A 14933-nucleotide genomic window follows, 5' to 3' on the forward strand; every position below is an offset into this window, starting at 1 on the left:
AAGTGGTTATGATGTAAGTGACATTCATGCAAACTGAATTTTTCTCTGCTCGTCCTGCTGGCTCTGCATCGTTCCCATCCTCCACGTTGGGCTCTTCGCAAAAGTGATTGTGCCCCAGAATGAGTGCTTTGGGAATACAGTCACATTGCCCTGTGATTTCTGCACAGAGCAGTTAGGACGGGTCTGTAAAACACAGAGGATCGTATCTGTGGAAGAAATCATATTTTGAAAAGTTTTGAAAAACATTACAGAAAACAAGGACGGTATTTTGTCAAAAACCTTGTTTTTCTAATATATTACTGAAATACACAGAGTTTTGCGAAACATCAGGATCTAGGTAGCTACAAGAAAGTAGATTTTAAGTGTTTAATTGTTTATCTAACATTTTATTACTTTATTCCTCCTACGAGTCTTTGTTGAAATGTGTTTATTTTTATCTTCAGAAAAGAGGTGATGACTTCGAAACAGTGTCGTTCTGGCTGTCTAACACCTGCCGATTTTTGCACTGTTTGAAGCAATATAGTGGAGAGGAGGTAAGCAGTGCTCCTACTCTGGTTTCTTTTGCTCCACAATACTACTGGGAGCACTCCTCTTTAACAAATTTATGTAATATCTCAATATCTAGTCAAAGTCTCTTAAAACAGTTACACTTTTTGGAATGGTGGTGGTAATGTTAGTGGAAAGCACGGGGAGATGTGAACCAGTTGCCCTTTATTGAGGCTGGGGGCCCAGAGGCTAGGTGATGGGCTCCTGAAAGTGCCAACTCAGATTCAGTACAAAAATCTGGCTGCAACCGTTATGGTGTTTATTAATGATTCACTGAACTTCCTGTGAAGAAGGCCATATTAAGCCCTTTAACCATAGCATGGGAGACCAGTTATGTTTGGAGGCTGTGGTATGTGTAACTTCTGCTTCATGCTTAACCTGGATTTTGGCTATAAATGACTAGGTGAGCATGCCCATGCTGGAGTGGGAGGGAAGGGTCTTAACTGCCAGAAAGTTGGCAGTTTGTTCCTGTGTCAGATATTTGATTTTGCAAGTCAAGGAAGTAGATGTCACACAAATCACAATTGAAAATCAAATCTTAGCATTACCCTCAATCAGAAGAACTTCCAAATTAAAGTTTTGAGGAGCTGTGACTATTATTTTGAAAGTATTATTTGCCAGTTGCATGAAAAAATACCAATACTGGTTTTGTGTAGTATTTTTGTATTCCACTGAAGCATTTGTTTCTGTTGTTTTATGAATTCAGGGGTTTATGAAGCATAATACACCTCGTCAAAATGAACACTGCCTCACTAATTTTGATTTAGCTGAATACAGACAAGTACTGAGTGACTTGGCTATTCAGATCTACCAACAACTTGTCCGAGTGTTGGAAAACATTCTGCAACCAATGATTGGTAAGGCAAAGTTGAATTCCTTAAACTTCACACCGTAGTACCAAAGTGAAAACTGTGATGGTGGTGATACACTATATCTTGTATTTCTTCCTAACCAGTAGAGTTTTATTAATAGTTTTTGTGGTATTCTGTTTATAGATGACAAGGAGTACAGTGGACAGGTTGTATTAGAGGGAAACCTAAACTGTGTCTGGTTCTTCTGGCAGTGACAGAAAAAATCAAATTACCTTGTTCATACTTGTTATAAATCATGCATTTACAGGAAAAACTGTTAGGACAGTCTGACATTGGTCGCCCTGTGTGTTGGGAAATATCCCATGTTAAAAATGGCCTTCGTTACATGATGACTCATAATTAAAATCAATATGGAGAAAAATGACTGGTTGTCATTATGGGCAGCAAACAGCAACGAAATAGCTAGCAGTGATGAAGCTTACATTTAGAGAGATTTCATTCATTAAAAGTACTTCTCATTTTTCTTGTCAGACAGTACTCTCTCACAAATTTTCTTTATGCTTTCTGATCCTACCATTTGGAAGAATGAAACAGCTCTTGGTTTGCTGACTATGCTCTTCACATGACCATGGGAGGAGAAGAGTATTTTGCTGAGCTAGAGTTAGACCTTCCTTTCAAAGAGACTTGCTGGAATCTTTGTAAAAACCCTATAAGCTAAGATTTTGCAGAACATAGTGGGACACAGAGAATTGCTGGAAATCATGGCAAAGTGTGGCCAGCAGAAAGCCCAGCCTGCTTTTTCTGTGTAAATACTAAGTTTTGCTTCTTGCATAATATGCTTGCATATGGGAATTTTTAGTCGTTGTAATAAAGTTGTCGATCAAATGCAGTTTCAGGAATGCTGGAGCATGAGACTATCCAAGGTGTCTCAGGGGTGAAACCAACAGGGCTGCGAAAGAGAACATCCAGTATTGCTGATGAAGGAACCTACACTTTGGACTCCATTATTCGGCAGCTGAACTCTTTCCATTCAGTGATGTGTCAGCACGGAATGGATCCAGAGCTGATCAAACAGGTTGTCAAGCAGATGTTCTACATCATTGGGGCTGTAACGCTTAATAATCTTCTTCTGCGCAAGGACATGTGCTCGTGGAGCAAAGGAATGCAGATAAGGTGGGAGAGCTCGTTTTATACTTTTCTTGCTGCTGGAAGTCTTAGTGAATTCTTGACACTGGTGAACATCATTTTGACATAATAGCAGATACACTTTTAGTATTTACTTTTCCACACACAAACAGTTTCCGATGCTGCTGAATTGGTTTTGAGCAGTTCAGCTGAAAAGAGCTTGGTTAATTTAGGCCAAATCTTACCTGACTTTCAAGGAAATGGGGTAGAACCAAAACAAAAATATTTCATCATCAAGTAGGAATCAGAACCATAGGTGAAATGGTGGTAGCTGCTTTCTCAGCTTTTAGAGAAGAATAACACATGTGCCTGCTGTGTTCTTTCTATGCTGTTGGCACAGTGGATACCTGCTGTGTTCATCCACACTGTAGTTTGCTGCATCCTGCAGTAAAGCCATCTTATTCTATTCCTGCATTTGGCATCAGTTGCCCAACGCATTCTATTGGCATATACCAGGAAATTTAGCCAACGTATTCCAATCTCTCAAGTAACCTTGAAAAGCCTCACTGTACATTTGCGTGGACAAAATCTGATTTGCCTTTACTCTTCCACTCGTCACATTCCTGCAATTAATAAGAACAGAAACAAATGGGAAGACCTAGTTACTGGATGTCTTTGGCCATAGTTTCTAACTGGTTTGAAATGCAAAAATTCCTGCGGTAGTCAGAAGGAAAGAGCATGAAGACAAAATTACAAGAAATTACAAGTGTGAAGGAAAAACATGTAAGGGCAAAGAAGAAACACTGGGAAATTAAAATTGCATGTGTTTTCAGTTTAGCCATAATCATGCATTAATGTCTTGATACTCTTACCTCTTTGTACAGATACAATGTGAGTCAACTGGAAGAATGGCTACGTGATAAAAATTTGATGAATAGTGGAGCTAAAGAAACACTGGAGCCCCTCATCCAGGCTGCACAGTTGTTGCAAGTAAAAAAGAAAACAGATGAGGATGCAGAAGCCATTTGTTCAATGTGCAATGCACTGACTACTGCCCAGGTAAGCAAACTCACATTGTCTGTTCTGCTGTTCCTTTTGAGCAGTTCTCTGCCTGATGGTGTTTGCTGTGCTTGCCTGCACTGCTGTCACACATGGATCAAAGATTTCTTACTTTGTTTAAATTAAAACAGCTTAAATTGGAGGGGTAAAAAAAGGACCAGATGTTCAAGATAAATTTTGACTAAATGAGAGGAAGCTCAATAGATTGTGCAGTGTGTAGTACTATATACACAGTATCTTAGTTTGTGAAAATCCTTAGGGAAAACTCTTCAGTCTAAGACGTCTCTGTACTCCAGGCAACTCTGCCTAGGATACTAGGAAATTATTCTTCTGCCATCTGTTAGTATCCAGTTAAGTCAATGGACAATTCACACAGAGCTGTTGTCTCAGGGTCTGCAAACAAAAGTGTTAAGTTACTGTACCCATTAGCCTCAGAAAGGCTGAACCAAGTGTATCTCAGGAAACAGCTGAAGGCTTCTATTTATGAAAGCTTAGATTTTGTACAGATAAGTTTACTTTTTTTTTAACCATGCTACATTTTCATAGAGCTTGTACAGGAATAACTGTATTATCAAGCACTTATGATGATTACTGAACATTCCCATCAGGAAAAGGAAGAAATTTCTCCATTTCTTTCACAATGATGTCGGCACTAACGGTTGCATTGATATAGCCATTTTGATGTGGTAATTCACGTTGCTGGAAAATCTGTTAGTTTTCCACTGAAATATGAAGTTAGAATTCCACATTCTTCAAGTGTGTTAACTTTGTTAAAAAGTGTTGTGTTTTTTAAAGAAGAGAATCATGTAAAGAAAGAGAATTTTTTATAAGTTTTACATGTTTAACCCATATTATTATTTAGAGTCTTTGTGTTGCTGTTCTTTCCTGTAGTGGCTTTAGCCCTATTTTTAGAGAAATAGCTCACACACTGGAAAAATAGTGACGTCATAAGACTCTCTTGAATGGAAGCTACAGAACGTCGTAATTATAGGGTCAAAATTATGGAGGGAAATACAACATGTTTCTAGGGGATGTAGGAACACAATCAATTACTAATCATCTGATTTTTCCATAGTTTGGTATTTTCCACACACATGTCAAATTTTACAGTTTCTACCTCCAAAGAACACGTTCTGAAGGATGCAGTTGTATAACTTAGCATTAAGCAGGTGATGGAATTCTGTATGAATCAATAAAGCAAAAAATAACAAATACTTGTATAGAATTTTCTTTTTAGAATAGCTAATTTAAGAAGTATATTTTTAATAACCATGGATGCATCTGTTGATTCATCAGTAAATGAACCTAAAATGGTTGTTGTTCTTCACAGATTGTAAAAGTTCTGAATTTGTATACTCCAGTTAATGAGTTTGAAGAGCGAGTTTTGGTATCGTTTATACGTACAATACAGGTATGGCTATATCTTTTAATGAAAAATAATTTGACTGTTTCTGAGAAACTCTCTGAGGAGTCAAAATAACTTGTGGCCTGAAATACATTCAGGAATCCGAAGTAAACTAGGCTTTTTAAGCTGTCGTTTTTTAGCTTTGTTGAAAAGGTGATTGTCAGCCTTAAAGTTTTAAGCAATCACAATTTACTGCTTCTAAACTTGCATGAAAATGTTAGTTTCCATGTCAGCATGTATGAGATTTTTGGAAGGTGAGAGGTTTTTGTGATTATGCATCTTTGTGTGTGTAAACACACTTGTATGCCAACTTTTCAAGTGGTAACATTTATATATGCACATTTACTTTTGTCAGACCTGTGTCTCCCTAAGAAGTTCCAACTGCTTTGAAAAGTGAGGCTTATGTTCATTCCAAAGTTCTTCATTTAACCCTTCTAGTTTTATATGTATTGACCAAATGAAATGTTTTGAAAAGCAGCCAGTAGAGGAAAATAAAAGAAGCAAAGATGATCTTTCTGGTCTGTTAGAAATCAAATTACATTACTAGCAGGGTGAGGGAGATTGGGAATGTAGAACTGAGATAAAACTATAATTCCACTTACTGAAAAGATGCAGTTAGCAGATAGTGGGCAAATTCTTCCTTTTGCAGGGAATCTAAATATCTTCAGATTGCATTGTAAGGGGAAGATATGCAGAATCGAAAATGATGAAAGAAACTACAGTTTAATGGCACAATTATTGCAAATGTGTCGGGTCAAGTTAGCGTAGGGTGTGTGTCTGTACACACGTGTATCTGTAAGCACAGATGAAATACTGCCTCTTTGCAAGATGATTATTATCAATGAAGTGGCTAAACGCTAATGTAATCACTTTCTTATCTTTGCAGATGCGTCTGCGAGACAGGAAGGACTCTCCTCAGTTACTCATGGATGCTAAACACATCTTTCCTGTTACTTTTCCATTTAATCCATCCTCTCTGGCATTAGAAACCATTCAGATCCCAGCCAGCTTGGGTCTGGGCTTCATATCACGTGTCTGATCCCAAGGATGTACTGTCAGTGTTAGATGGAGAATCAGTTGCCTGATATCTTTACCCATTAGAACATAGTTAGCCACTGAAAACACATTTTCTGAACAAACAGTCTATATATGCCCAGATCTGTAGTAAAAGTAGCTGGAAGACTACGTAACAGCACGCCAGATTGAAGGCTGATAGAAAGATGTACATTTGTGTTCAGTCATTGCATTTATGAGGACATCACTGATTCATACATTTCCAGAACATGGAAATCGGGCTTGGACAAAAATTGTGTCTTCAGCTGCCTAGAGACATTTTTAGATCTTTAGTAACATATTTAATTAGTGTAAATTAAACTCCATATGTAATCTTCTCATAGGCAGGGACCAACAGGGACAGTCACAGTCCTGAACATGGAAGACTTGAAAGTAAGGCATTTTGTAGTAGAATACACAGTCGCTTGGGAGCCTGTTACATATAGTTTGTAAAAACTGGAATGGAGAAACACAAACTGGCAATATACAAAATGATTTCTTAAACCACTTCCTTATTTATGTCAGCTTGACATAAATTCTAGTGATAAGTCTTATAGCTCTCTATATGCTATAACGTAGGTGTTCATTTGTTAGTATGGTGGTTTACCAAGCATACTAAATCGCTGCTGCATATTGTGTTCTTTTAAATATATGACAGTGTCATACTAGGCACTAAAAATAAGATATTTAATTTTTTGTTGTCAACCTTATTTGCAGTCTGATGCAGTCTGTTATTTTAACTGGATTTTTGCAAATGGTATCAAATAACACCTGTAGAGGAAAATGGTAATAAAGCACAAGTAGCACACTGGAAATTACATGTTTAGTTATTTTTAAAAGTAGTTAGCTAAAAATACAGAATCTTGAAGCAAATGATCAGAAGTCAATAATGATTATAGTGTTTCTTTAGATTTTGTAGTCTAATGATCTTCGTTTGTAGACCCCAGAGATGACAGCGTATCTTTTGAGTATAATCTCTTTTGTTTTGTTGCCGCTTAAAAAAAAAAGTTATTCTTCTGTACTGGAGTTTGAGAGGAAAAACTTTAATAGAAATTCTCATTCCAATGAGCCCAAGGCTCTCATTCTTTGAAAGGCTGACTAACAAGAACGATAAGTAGGTTTTGATGATGATGCTGTCATTTGACTATGATTCATGCTGATGTAATCGTTGGAGATCCAGAGTGCACAATGAGAAACTGAGTTGTTTTAGATATTGCACAACCAATTGGTAAGATTTTTCTATCTCACACGTCTTGGATCTGCTATGTAGAATTCACATTTCACAATGTGCAATGTAAGCGCAGAAGCCTCGCTGAAGGTTCCAATTCTGAACTTTAGAACAGGTAGTTTGTGGTATATGATTCAAATATACACATTAACAAAAGCCACACACATTGCTCAATTGCATTGTGCAATATTTTTTATGTATTATAATAATTAGCAACCTAGCATTAACATTGATTTCTTTTAAAATACTGAGAAATAATCTAGAGGTACACTATTAGACTATTTGGTACTGATCTGTTTGCCTGCAAACTCACAGAAAAGTTTTTCCTGTTAAGCAGACTGAAACATTTCAGTTGTGCTTTACTGGAGAGGTAGACATGCTGTTTGTATGGTTGCTAAAATTGGTAGTAAAGACAACCTAAACTTTGTCAGTATCGTTTTAAGATGCTCATGTCATCTTCTTTTTAAATGTGTATGCCCCTTGTTATGTTTGATGGATCACAGCACTACTTCCAAGAACCTAATACTGCATTGTGTGAAAGTTTTGAATGACCTTTGCTAAATGGTTTAGATTGTTTCTCTGTGCATGGTATACCAAGCTCTTTTTTCAGGCGTTCCTTGATTTCTGAAACTATGGCTACCATTAAGTGGCTCCGAATAAGGTATAATGTAGTTTTCAGACTGTTAGGAGTACCATACTTGTGCGAATGTAACGGGAAAGTCTTTGCATCCAGTAAGAAGGTTAGGGAAAATACATGAGAAAATGCTGACCTACAAAATTTTTCTCCTATTGAAAACCAAACAATTGGCATTACAGTATGTTCATACTGTAGATCAGGAAATGTATTCACTACTTAGGCATTAGTGTATTAAAATGTATGCCTAAATGTATTTTTGTTTATTTTTTAAAGTTTGTTTACCTGTAAAAAGCCTTATTGTATCCTGTTTCCTTAAAAACAGTAGTGTTTATTAATTTATAGGTATTATCCTTAAACTCAGTGGTTTGACTGGTATTACTTTTATATAACATTAAAAGTATATGCTGCTTGACATGTTTTAAAGGAAAATATTTTTAAGTTGGAATAGATGTGTAATTGGTAATTCATCTAATATTTTACATGGCAGTATTTTACATGCACTTTTCAGAAATAAAATTTTAGTGTCAGTGTATAATATATCTTTCACCTTAGGACTAATATCTCTTTAACCATGGAATATAATGCAGAATTATTTTAACAACTTGGTTTTTTTTCCTTTGAATCATTGTTATGCTCTTTTAATGTGGACATATCTTTTATATTTTAATTTATTATCTATTGCTATGATAGATTATATCAGATGCTGGAAAAATACTTGTCAATGACCCCTTAGAATTATATACCGTTATTCTAGAGATTTTGCACAATAATTACCTCATTCAATTTGGTGTATTTTTATTCCAGTGATCATTTTATTTTCATGTTTAGGACACAGTCTTCTATCCAAATTTTGAAAAATTGCTTCTCAGATTCAACCTGGGATGGAATGTGGAAGTGCTTAAGTCCATTAAATGTGATTATTCTATCACAGGAAAAAAATAGGGTCAACTTTGATGTTGAAAGTGGATAGATATCCAGTAACATTTGTTCCCAACTTGGAAACACCAGCATTTGCAATTTGAAGGTCTGTGTAATTTGTGATTTAAACTGAACACATTTCAAATACCATACAAAAACTTTGAGTAAACACTTGTTTTTTTTAAGATGCTGATAATTCATGTGGTAAATAAAAGCCTTTCAACATAGGTTTTCACTCAATGCCACTACAGTACATAGATGAAAACCAAAACACTGTCAGAATGACTTGAGCTCTGATCTGTTGTAGTGTCTGATGTTGTACTTAGTAAATGTATGCATCATAAAAACTGTAGCCTAATAGCTCTCACTGGAAAATGTCCAAATAAAATTACAACTGTAAGATGTGCTTTGGGGTTGTTTGGTTGGTTGGTTGTTCATAGGCTGCGTGCTGGGATATTCCCCAGACGATCACACAGGTTCCCTCTACCTTCATGGCAGACTTGGTGTTGCCTGCCAGGGAAGTTGGTTAAAATCTGAGGATTGTATGAGTACACACCCAGATACTGACAGCGTGCCATAAACTGCTATGCATACTTGAAAATATTTTGTTCTGTTAGGACATTTTTAGGATACCCTTCTGTTAGGATATTTTGTCACCAACTATTAACTGTTACTGAAATGAGAGTTAAGATTTGTACTTTGCCAGAACATTGTCTTCGTGCCATGAAAGCTCTTCAAGCCATGAAGGCTGGCAGGGCCAGTGGGCCTCTGGGCATATATCCACCTGCCCAAACCAGGTTCTACGTTTAGTCACATCTTCTTTCTCATGAAGGATATTTAAATATAACACCTATTAGTGCCCTAAGCTTAGTAAATGCATTCTGAGCTGTTTATTTTTATCTTATTTTAGGTTTGTTAGAGAAACTCCTTGAGGGCCTTTCATAGGACGGTGATTCATGTTTCTGTTGTTTTACCCCACTCGGTCAGGAGTAGCTCCCCTTGGGACCCCTCTGGTAGCTGGAGTAGCCATTATTGCTAATCTGTAAAGATAGACCCAAGGTACCAGCTTTGCCAGGATCATTGCAAGACCTGTACCTGTACGCATGGTAATTGCGACTGCTACTCAGGAGCTGGTGTGCCAGCTGTGCGCATAAAAAGCCCTCATGTGCTTTAACTGGGTGCTGCGGGTCACTGAGGCGAGCGGAACGCTTCGGCTGTGCCTACGGCGGGGAACCGGCTTCTTCGCCGGCGGGAAGGGCCGTGCCCGGGCGGGACAGCCCCGGGATCCGGGCTGGGCTGTTTCCCCACGACTCGGGGGCGGGCCGCGGCCGCTTGCGGAACCGGCTGACATCACGTCCCTCTCGTCGGGCGGCGCGGAGCGGCGGCGGCGGCTCTGCCCCCATGGCGCTGGCCGAGCTCTACACCCAGGTGAGCGGGGTGTAGGGCGGGGGGCGGCCCTGAGGGGTACCGGGCCGCCATGGCAAGGGGGCGCGGGGGCGCCTTCTCCTGCGCCTGCTGAGGGGCGGCGGCGGCCCCGCGGGGGGAAGAGGAGGGAAAGGGGTGACTAGGCTGGGCTCCCAATGCCAAACTCGCCGGAGCGTGCTTGTGCTGCTTCTGAACCCCGGGGTGGGGCGGCGGTGCATTACAATGTTGAGCCGTTTGAGTCCGCCTGTTTGGACCTGGCGGAGGGAACGCGTCCCCTCGACCTAAGGGTGCATCACCTGCATCGGCCAGCTGAGCTAAAGCACATCTGAGCGGCTATAAAATCCCAGGGCAACATGGGAAAACGCTACTTTCCGAGAGAAATACTTCATTCTTGAGGCTTTTAGTCTGTAGGTGTAGGCTTCTGATGTGCTAGCCAGCGATTAGACAGTTTTAAAGTTTAACAGCACTTCCCTGGCCGCTTAATCGTGTGGTGCTCGCTCCTTTTGTTATGCAAATATTGAATACGTTTGGCAGAACTTGGCACTAAAACAAAGATTCTTCCTCCTTCATGCTGTATTTTTTGCACAATTTTTCCCACTTTTCCTGTAGTCACCGTAGTGTTGTGACGTATAACTTGCCTGCTTAGCTTTAAATAACAAAAGTACCGTGTATGTTACTAATTTTTAAGCCCCTATCTCTTCTATCATAAAAGCAGCTGCCATAATAAACTCCTATTAGCCTTGTGCTCCACTGGTATTTACTTGTTTGTTGTGTTAGTTCCACACTCTGAGCAGCTGGAAGAACAAATGCCAGTTTTTTTAATCAGGAATAATGTTAGGCAGGTGGAGGGGAGGAGGGAGTGTAGGTGTAACTTGATACAAAAATGAGCAAACTCTCTTCTGTTTACTTGTAAGGCAGGGTTTGGAGAAAGTGAGCTTTGGTAGGCTGGGTACATTTGCCAATGGAGGCTCCTGGAACTGCAGGGTCCTTTTCTGAAGAATCAGTACTTTGATCACATGCTTTTTCCTCGCTTTCTTGTCCATGACCTAGCGCAGTTTGATTTCTTATGTGGGAACACGCTGTGTGACCCTGAGGCTATTTGGAGGTGACATTCTTGACTCACACAGAATAACAGCAAATACAGAATTCAATTTAACAGATGTGAATAGATAAGTATTTTTTATAAGCCAGGAAATCAGCGTAGCATAAGAATGGCACAAAAGTCAATTTATACTTAGAAACACATGGAAAAGGCAAAGTTAAAGCTGGTCTCGTTTAGCCATGTCTTTCATTTGCCCATTAAATAGATATTTGTGAAGCTGGATTTTTCTCCCTATGGTCAGATAGATGAAAACATTGTCATTATAGTGGTTTGGGGTTGTTCAGAAAGCGTCTTTGTTAATTTTGGATATTGTGTGAAAAAATTCCATCATGCTGAAGGTGATACCATCAGTCAGCAAATATAAGAACCCTCTAAATCTCAACTTGTAGTTTTAGAAAGCAGGCATTCTTTATTGTGGCACCAGGCGCACAGGGGATCACTCCACCTAGTGTGCGTGCCAAGTTGCTCAACTACAGAGGTTATATGCAGTCAAAATATACATATTCATTAGATTTCTAGGAAATGGTTATCATATTCATACTATTTCCTGGAACTCATTAATATATGTAAATACCCTTGCCACATGCGCATTCATGTCCATTGGTGGTCTACCCAGGTCCTCTGGCGGTTGTCAATGGTCTTCCTCACTGTGTCCACTGGTTGAACACAGTCTTTGGGCATGCTCCATTCATTTTTGGCTTGGTTACACAATTCTTACTGATACTAAACTAGCTTATTCTAGCACATCTTCCTTATTTATTCTACTGAAGGGTACAGGGTCTCCAAACTCCCCTATATCTAACCACATATAGCAAATTCTAAGACTGTCTGCTCACAAAGTATTCCAAGCATTTCAAACTTAGTTATTTTGCTCCAATTGGAGGGACCGTATGTTCTTTTTGAAGTCGGCAAATGGCATCAGCAAAGAGGTATGATGGAAGTGGCTGAGCTTTTGATTAGTGTTCATCACCTGACGTACATGACAAGTTGGTGTATGGTTGACCAGAAAGGTCAATCTCCTTCCTTAGAGATATTGAAAACTCAGTTGGAGGGGTCACTGAGCAACCCAAGCTAACTTGCAGGATGACCCTGCAAAAGCCCCTCTTACCCTTAATCATTTGGTGTTGATCCTCAGGGGTTAGAGTTGAGAAAGCTACTGTTGAGGTACAGTACCGTTTGTAGGGATCTCTGTAGGTACCCACTGCTGTTGGTGTGTTCAGTGGGGTGGAGATCTTCATGTTCTGAGGATCTGCTGGAGCTTCCAGGGCTTCCTCCAAATTAGAGAGGAAAAAAGTAATTTGTGCCAAAACCAACAGTTGCAACACCTACGTGAGAAGGTATATGAGTCTCCAAGGTATCTGTGGGTATGCTAACACTTCATGAAATCCTTGACTAAAGTTATTTTTTCAAATAAGCAGCTGCAGCAGTCCTCACGGATTTATTTAAACACAGTTGGTTCAAACTGGCCATGAATACAGCTAGGGTAGGGGAATTAAATGAAGGGATCTAGCTATCAAAACAGAAAGATTCTAGAGGAAGATTGTATGGCATGGTTGCTTGTGCAAGTAGAGACTGAATGGTTCTGTGCTCTCTAGCGTTACTTTGTCAAAAATTAGAGGAGAGATGCCCCATAAGAAACTCAGTACTAGCATGTACTGGTGATTTTCAGGCTTTTTTCTGACATCACTGTCCTTCCTACTGTCCTCTCCTTACATCCAAGTATAGTCTTCGATGTTATCTTCATTGCCATCTGAGATACGTGCTATATGTATAAAAAATATTTTGCACCAAGGTTTAAGGAAGATTGTGACATGTCAGAAGTGATTGCAAACTGCAAATCCCCAAACAGAAGTGATTTCAGTGTTACCAAACCCAGTATGTAATAATTCATAGTTGATGCATTAGGGAGGCTTTTGGGGATGAAGCCGCTCTGTTAAACCTGGCAGGACGAGAACGACACACTCCACATCAGTGATTAAATTCCTGACAGTTTGCCAGCTGTGTTAGGTTCTTTTAAGGAATGCTGTTTCCTATAGCTTCTAGGGCAGAGCATTTAAAGATGTTGCTAATGCTTCAGCATTTTCCCTTCAGCGTAGGAGAACTAGGTGGTTCGACCGGCATAATTTACGTTCAAATATTTATGCTTCAGAAGGCTAGAGGTAATTTGGTTGTTTCAATTCTTCAAATACCTAGAAGAAAATTACAATTTATCTGTTTCCATTGGAAATAAGTGCTTTTAGGAAGGATGTTTTCTTCGTGAGGCAGAGCTAAAGTACCTTACTGGGACTGAGCGCAGCTAAGCCAGCTGATCGCTTGTAAAGAAAGAAACCTGTTGGTAGTCTTTAAAGGTCACCCTAGGACAGGGGAAGATGTTGTTTGGAGGTTGCGCTTCAGTCCCGTTAGAAGAAAGGTAAATGTGCGGAGTCTTTATTTTGTATACATCTGTGCCCAGCGCAAAATGCTTTCTAAGATTGTCTAAATTCTAAGTGAGATTCTTTCTCTAGTACTTGCTCATTTGAAGTCTCCTAGAAATCAGGGCTCTGCCTTAAATGTATTTTGTTCTCCTTGTTAGAGGGTTTGAAGAGTGCCAACAGTCTGGCCCTTGTTGAGACTGCTGCATTCTGTTCTGCAGACTTTACGCTAAACAGAGTAAAACAAGCACATCTGAGATTAGTGAGGCTGCTCTCTCTCTCTCTCTCTCTTTTTTTTTTTTTTTTTTTTTTTAATTTCATGAAGAATACTAAACCACAAAAATATAGCCTGCTGAAAGGGTCAGAGCTAATAATAATCTCCAATGATCCTGGCATCCAGTTCAGCTTTTAGGTTGACTTGACATTTCAAAAACTATCTTTTTATGCTAGTGTGGAATTATGATAATAGCTAAGCTAACTATTATCTTGATTTTCTGTTGTAGTACAATAGGGTTTGGATCCCTGATAATGAAGAAGTTTGGCAGTCTGCAGAAATCACAAAAAACTACAAAGCTGGAGACCATTTTCTCCATGTGCAATTAGAAGATGGAACTGTAAGGAGAAAAGCCATAATTATTGTGGGGTTTGCTGAGATATGTTTATGTAGAAACATAGGACTCACCATTATGGGATCTAAATGACTTGTCCATATTTTCTTGTATGCTAACCCGGCAGTGATCAGAATTTTATCATATTGAGATTTATACGGTAAACAGCTGTTACCTAAAAATATGAAGAGTGCAATTCTAATATCTGTATCACATTAATATAGAACACGTACCTTGAAGAAGAAAGATCACTTTTGAAACAAGCACTGAAACTCATCTTAAGTTGAAGTAAATAGGAATTGCAAGACAGGTATGATTATCTCTCACAGAGCTAGCTGTTACTTTTTCCCCTGAAGTTGTTGCTTTAGGTAAGATCTGATAATTTTAGTATCTGAGTCCTTTACAGATTTAATATTTTGAAAACGCTATTTCTGCATTTCTGTTCTGTAAAGACAAGTATTAAATGTATGATTAAGTGGACTTGTTGAAAGAAACAGAAGTGAGTTTTAAATTTTGTATAAACAAAATGGAAGGGTTGCAAGTAAGGATAGTTTTAGAACTGCCTTAAGTTCTGACCAGGTGTTTACTTTCAATCAGTTGCAGC

At 38.9% G+C, this 14933-nt stretch overlaps 2 protein-coding genes across 11 annotated transcripts in view; both read left to right on the forward strand.

Annotated features, from left to right (window-relative positions):
* The window catches only part of MYO5A (myosin VA), a 103888-nt gene extending 94707 nt beyond the window's left edge, over positions 1-9181 (forward strand). For all 8 annotated transcript variants that reach the window (XM_075100366.1, XM_075100360.1, XM_075100362.1 and 5 more), the window contains 6 exons: positions 444-533; positions 1253-1403; positions 2249-2531; positions 3368-3542; positions 4873-4953; positions 5834-9181. In XM_075100366.1, the coding sequence (XP_074956467.1) occupies positions 444-533; positions 1253-1403; positions 2249-2531; positions 3368-3542; positions 4873-4953; positions 5834-5986 (933 nt within the window). In that variant the 3' untranslated portion in view covers positions 5987-9181. The remainder of the gene's footprint in view (positions 1-443; positions 534-1252; positions 1404-2248; positions 2532-3367; positions 3543-4872; positions 4954-5833) is intronic.
* A 927-nt stretch (positions 9182-10108) lies between these two features.
* The window catches only part of MYO5C (myosin VC), a 36663-nt gene continuing 31838 nt past the window's right edge, over positions 10109-14933 (forward strand). For 2 of the 3 annotated variants that reach the window (XM_075100342.1, XM_075100343.1), the window contains exons 1-2: positions 10109-10211; positions 14225-14335. In XM_075100342.1, the coding sequence (XP_074956443.1) occupies positions 10185-10211; positions 14225-14335 (138 nt within the window). In that variant the 5' untranslated portion in view covers positions 10109-10184. Of the gene's footprint in view, positions 10212-14224; positions 14336-14553; positions 14640-14933 lie in introns of those variants that run through there. The other variant, XM_075100344.1, reaches the window with a different exon arrangement.

Source organism: Phalacrocorax aristotelis, chromosome 7 (assembly GCF_949628215.1).
Source record: "Phalacrocorax aristotelis chromosome 7, bGulAri2.1, whole genome shotgun sequence".
In the NCBI taxonomy this organism is placed as follows: Eukaryota; Metazoa; Chordata; class Aves; order Suliformes; family Phalacrocoracidae; genus Phalacrocorax; species Phalacrocorax aristotelis.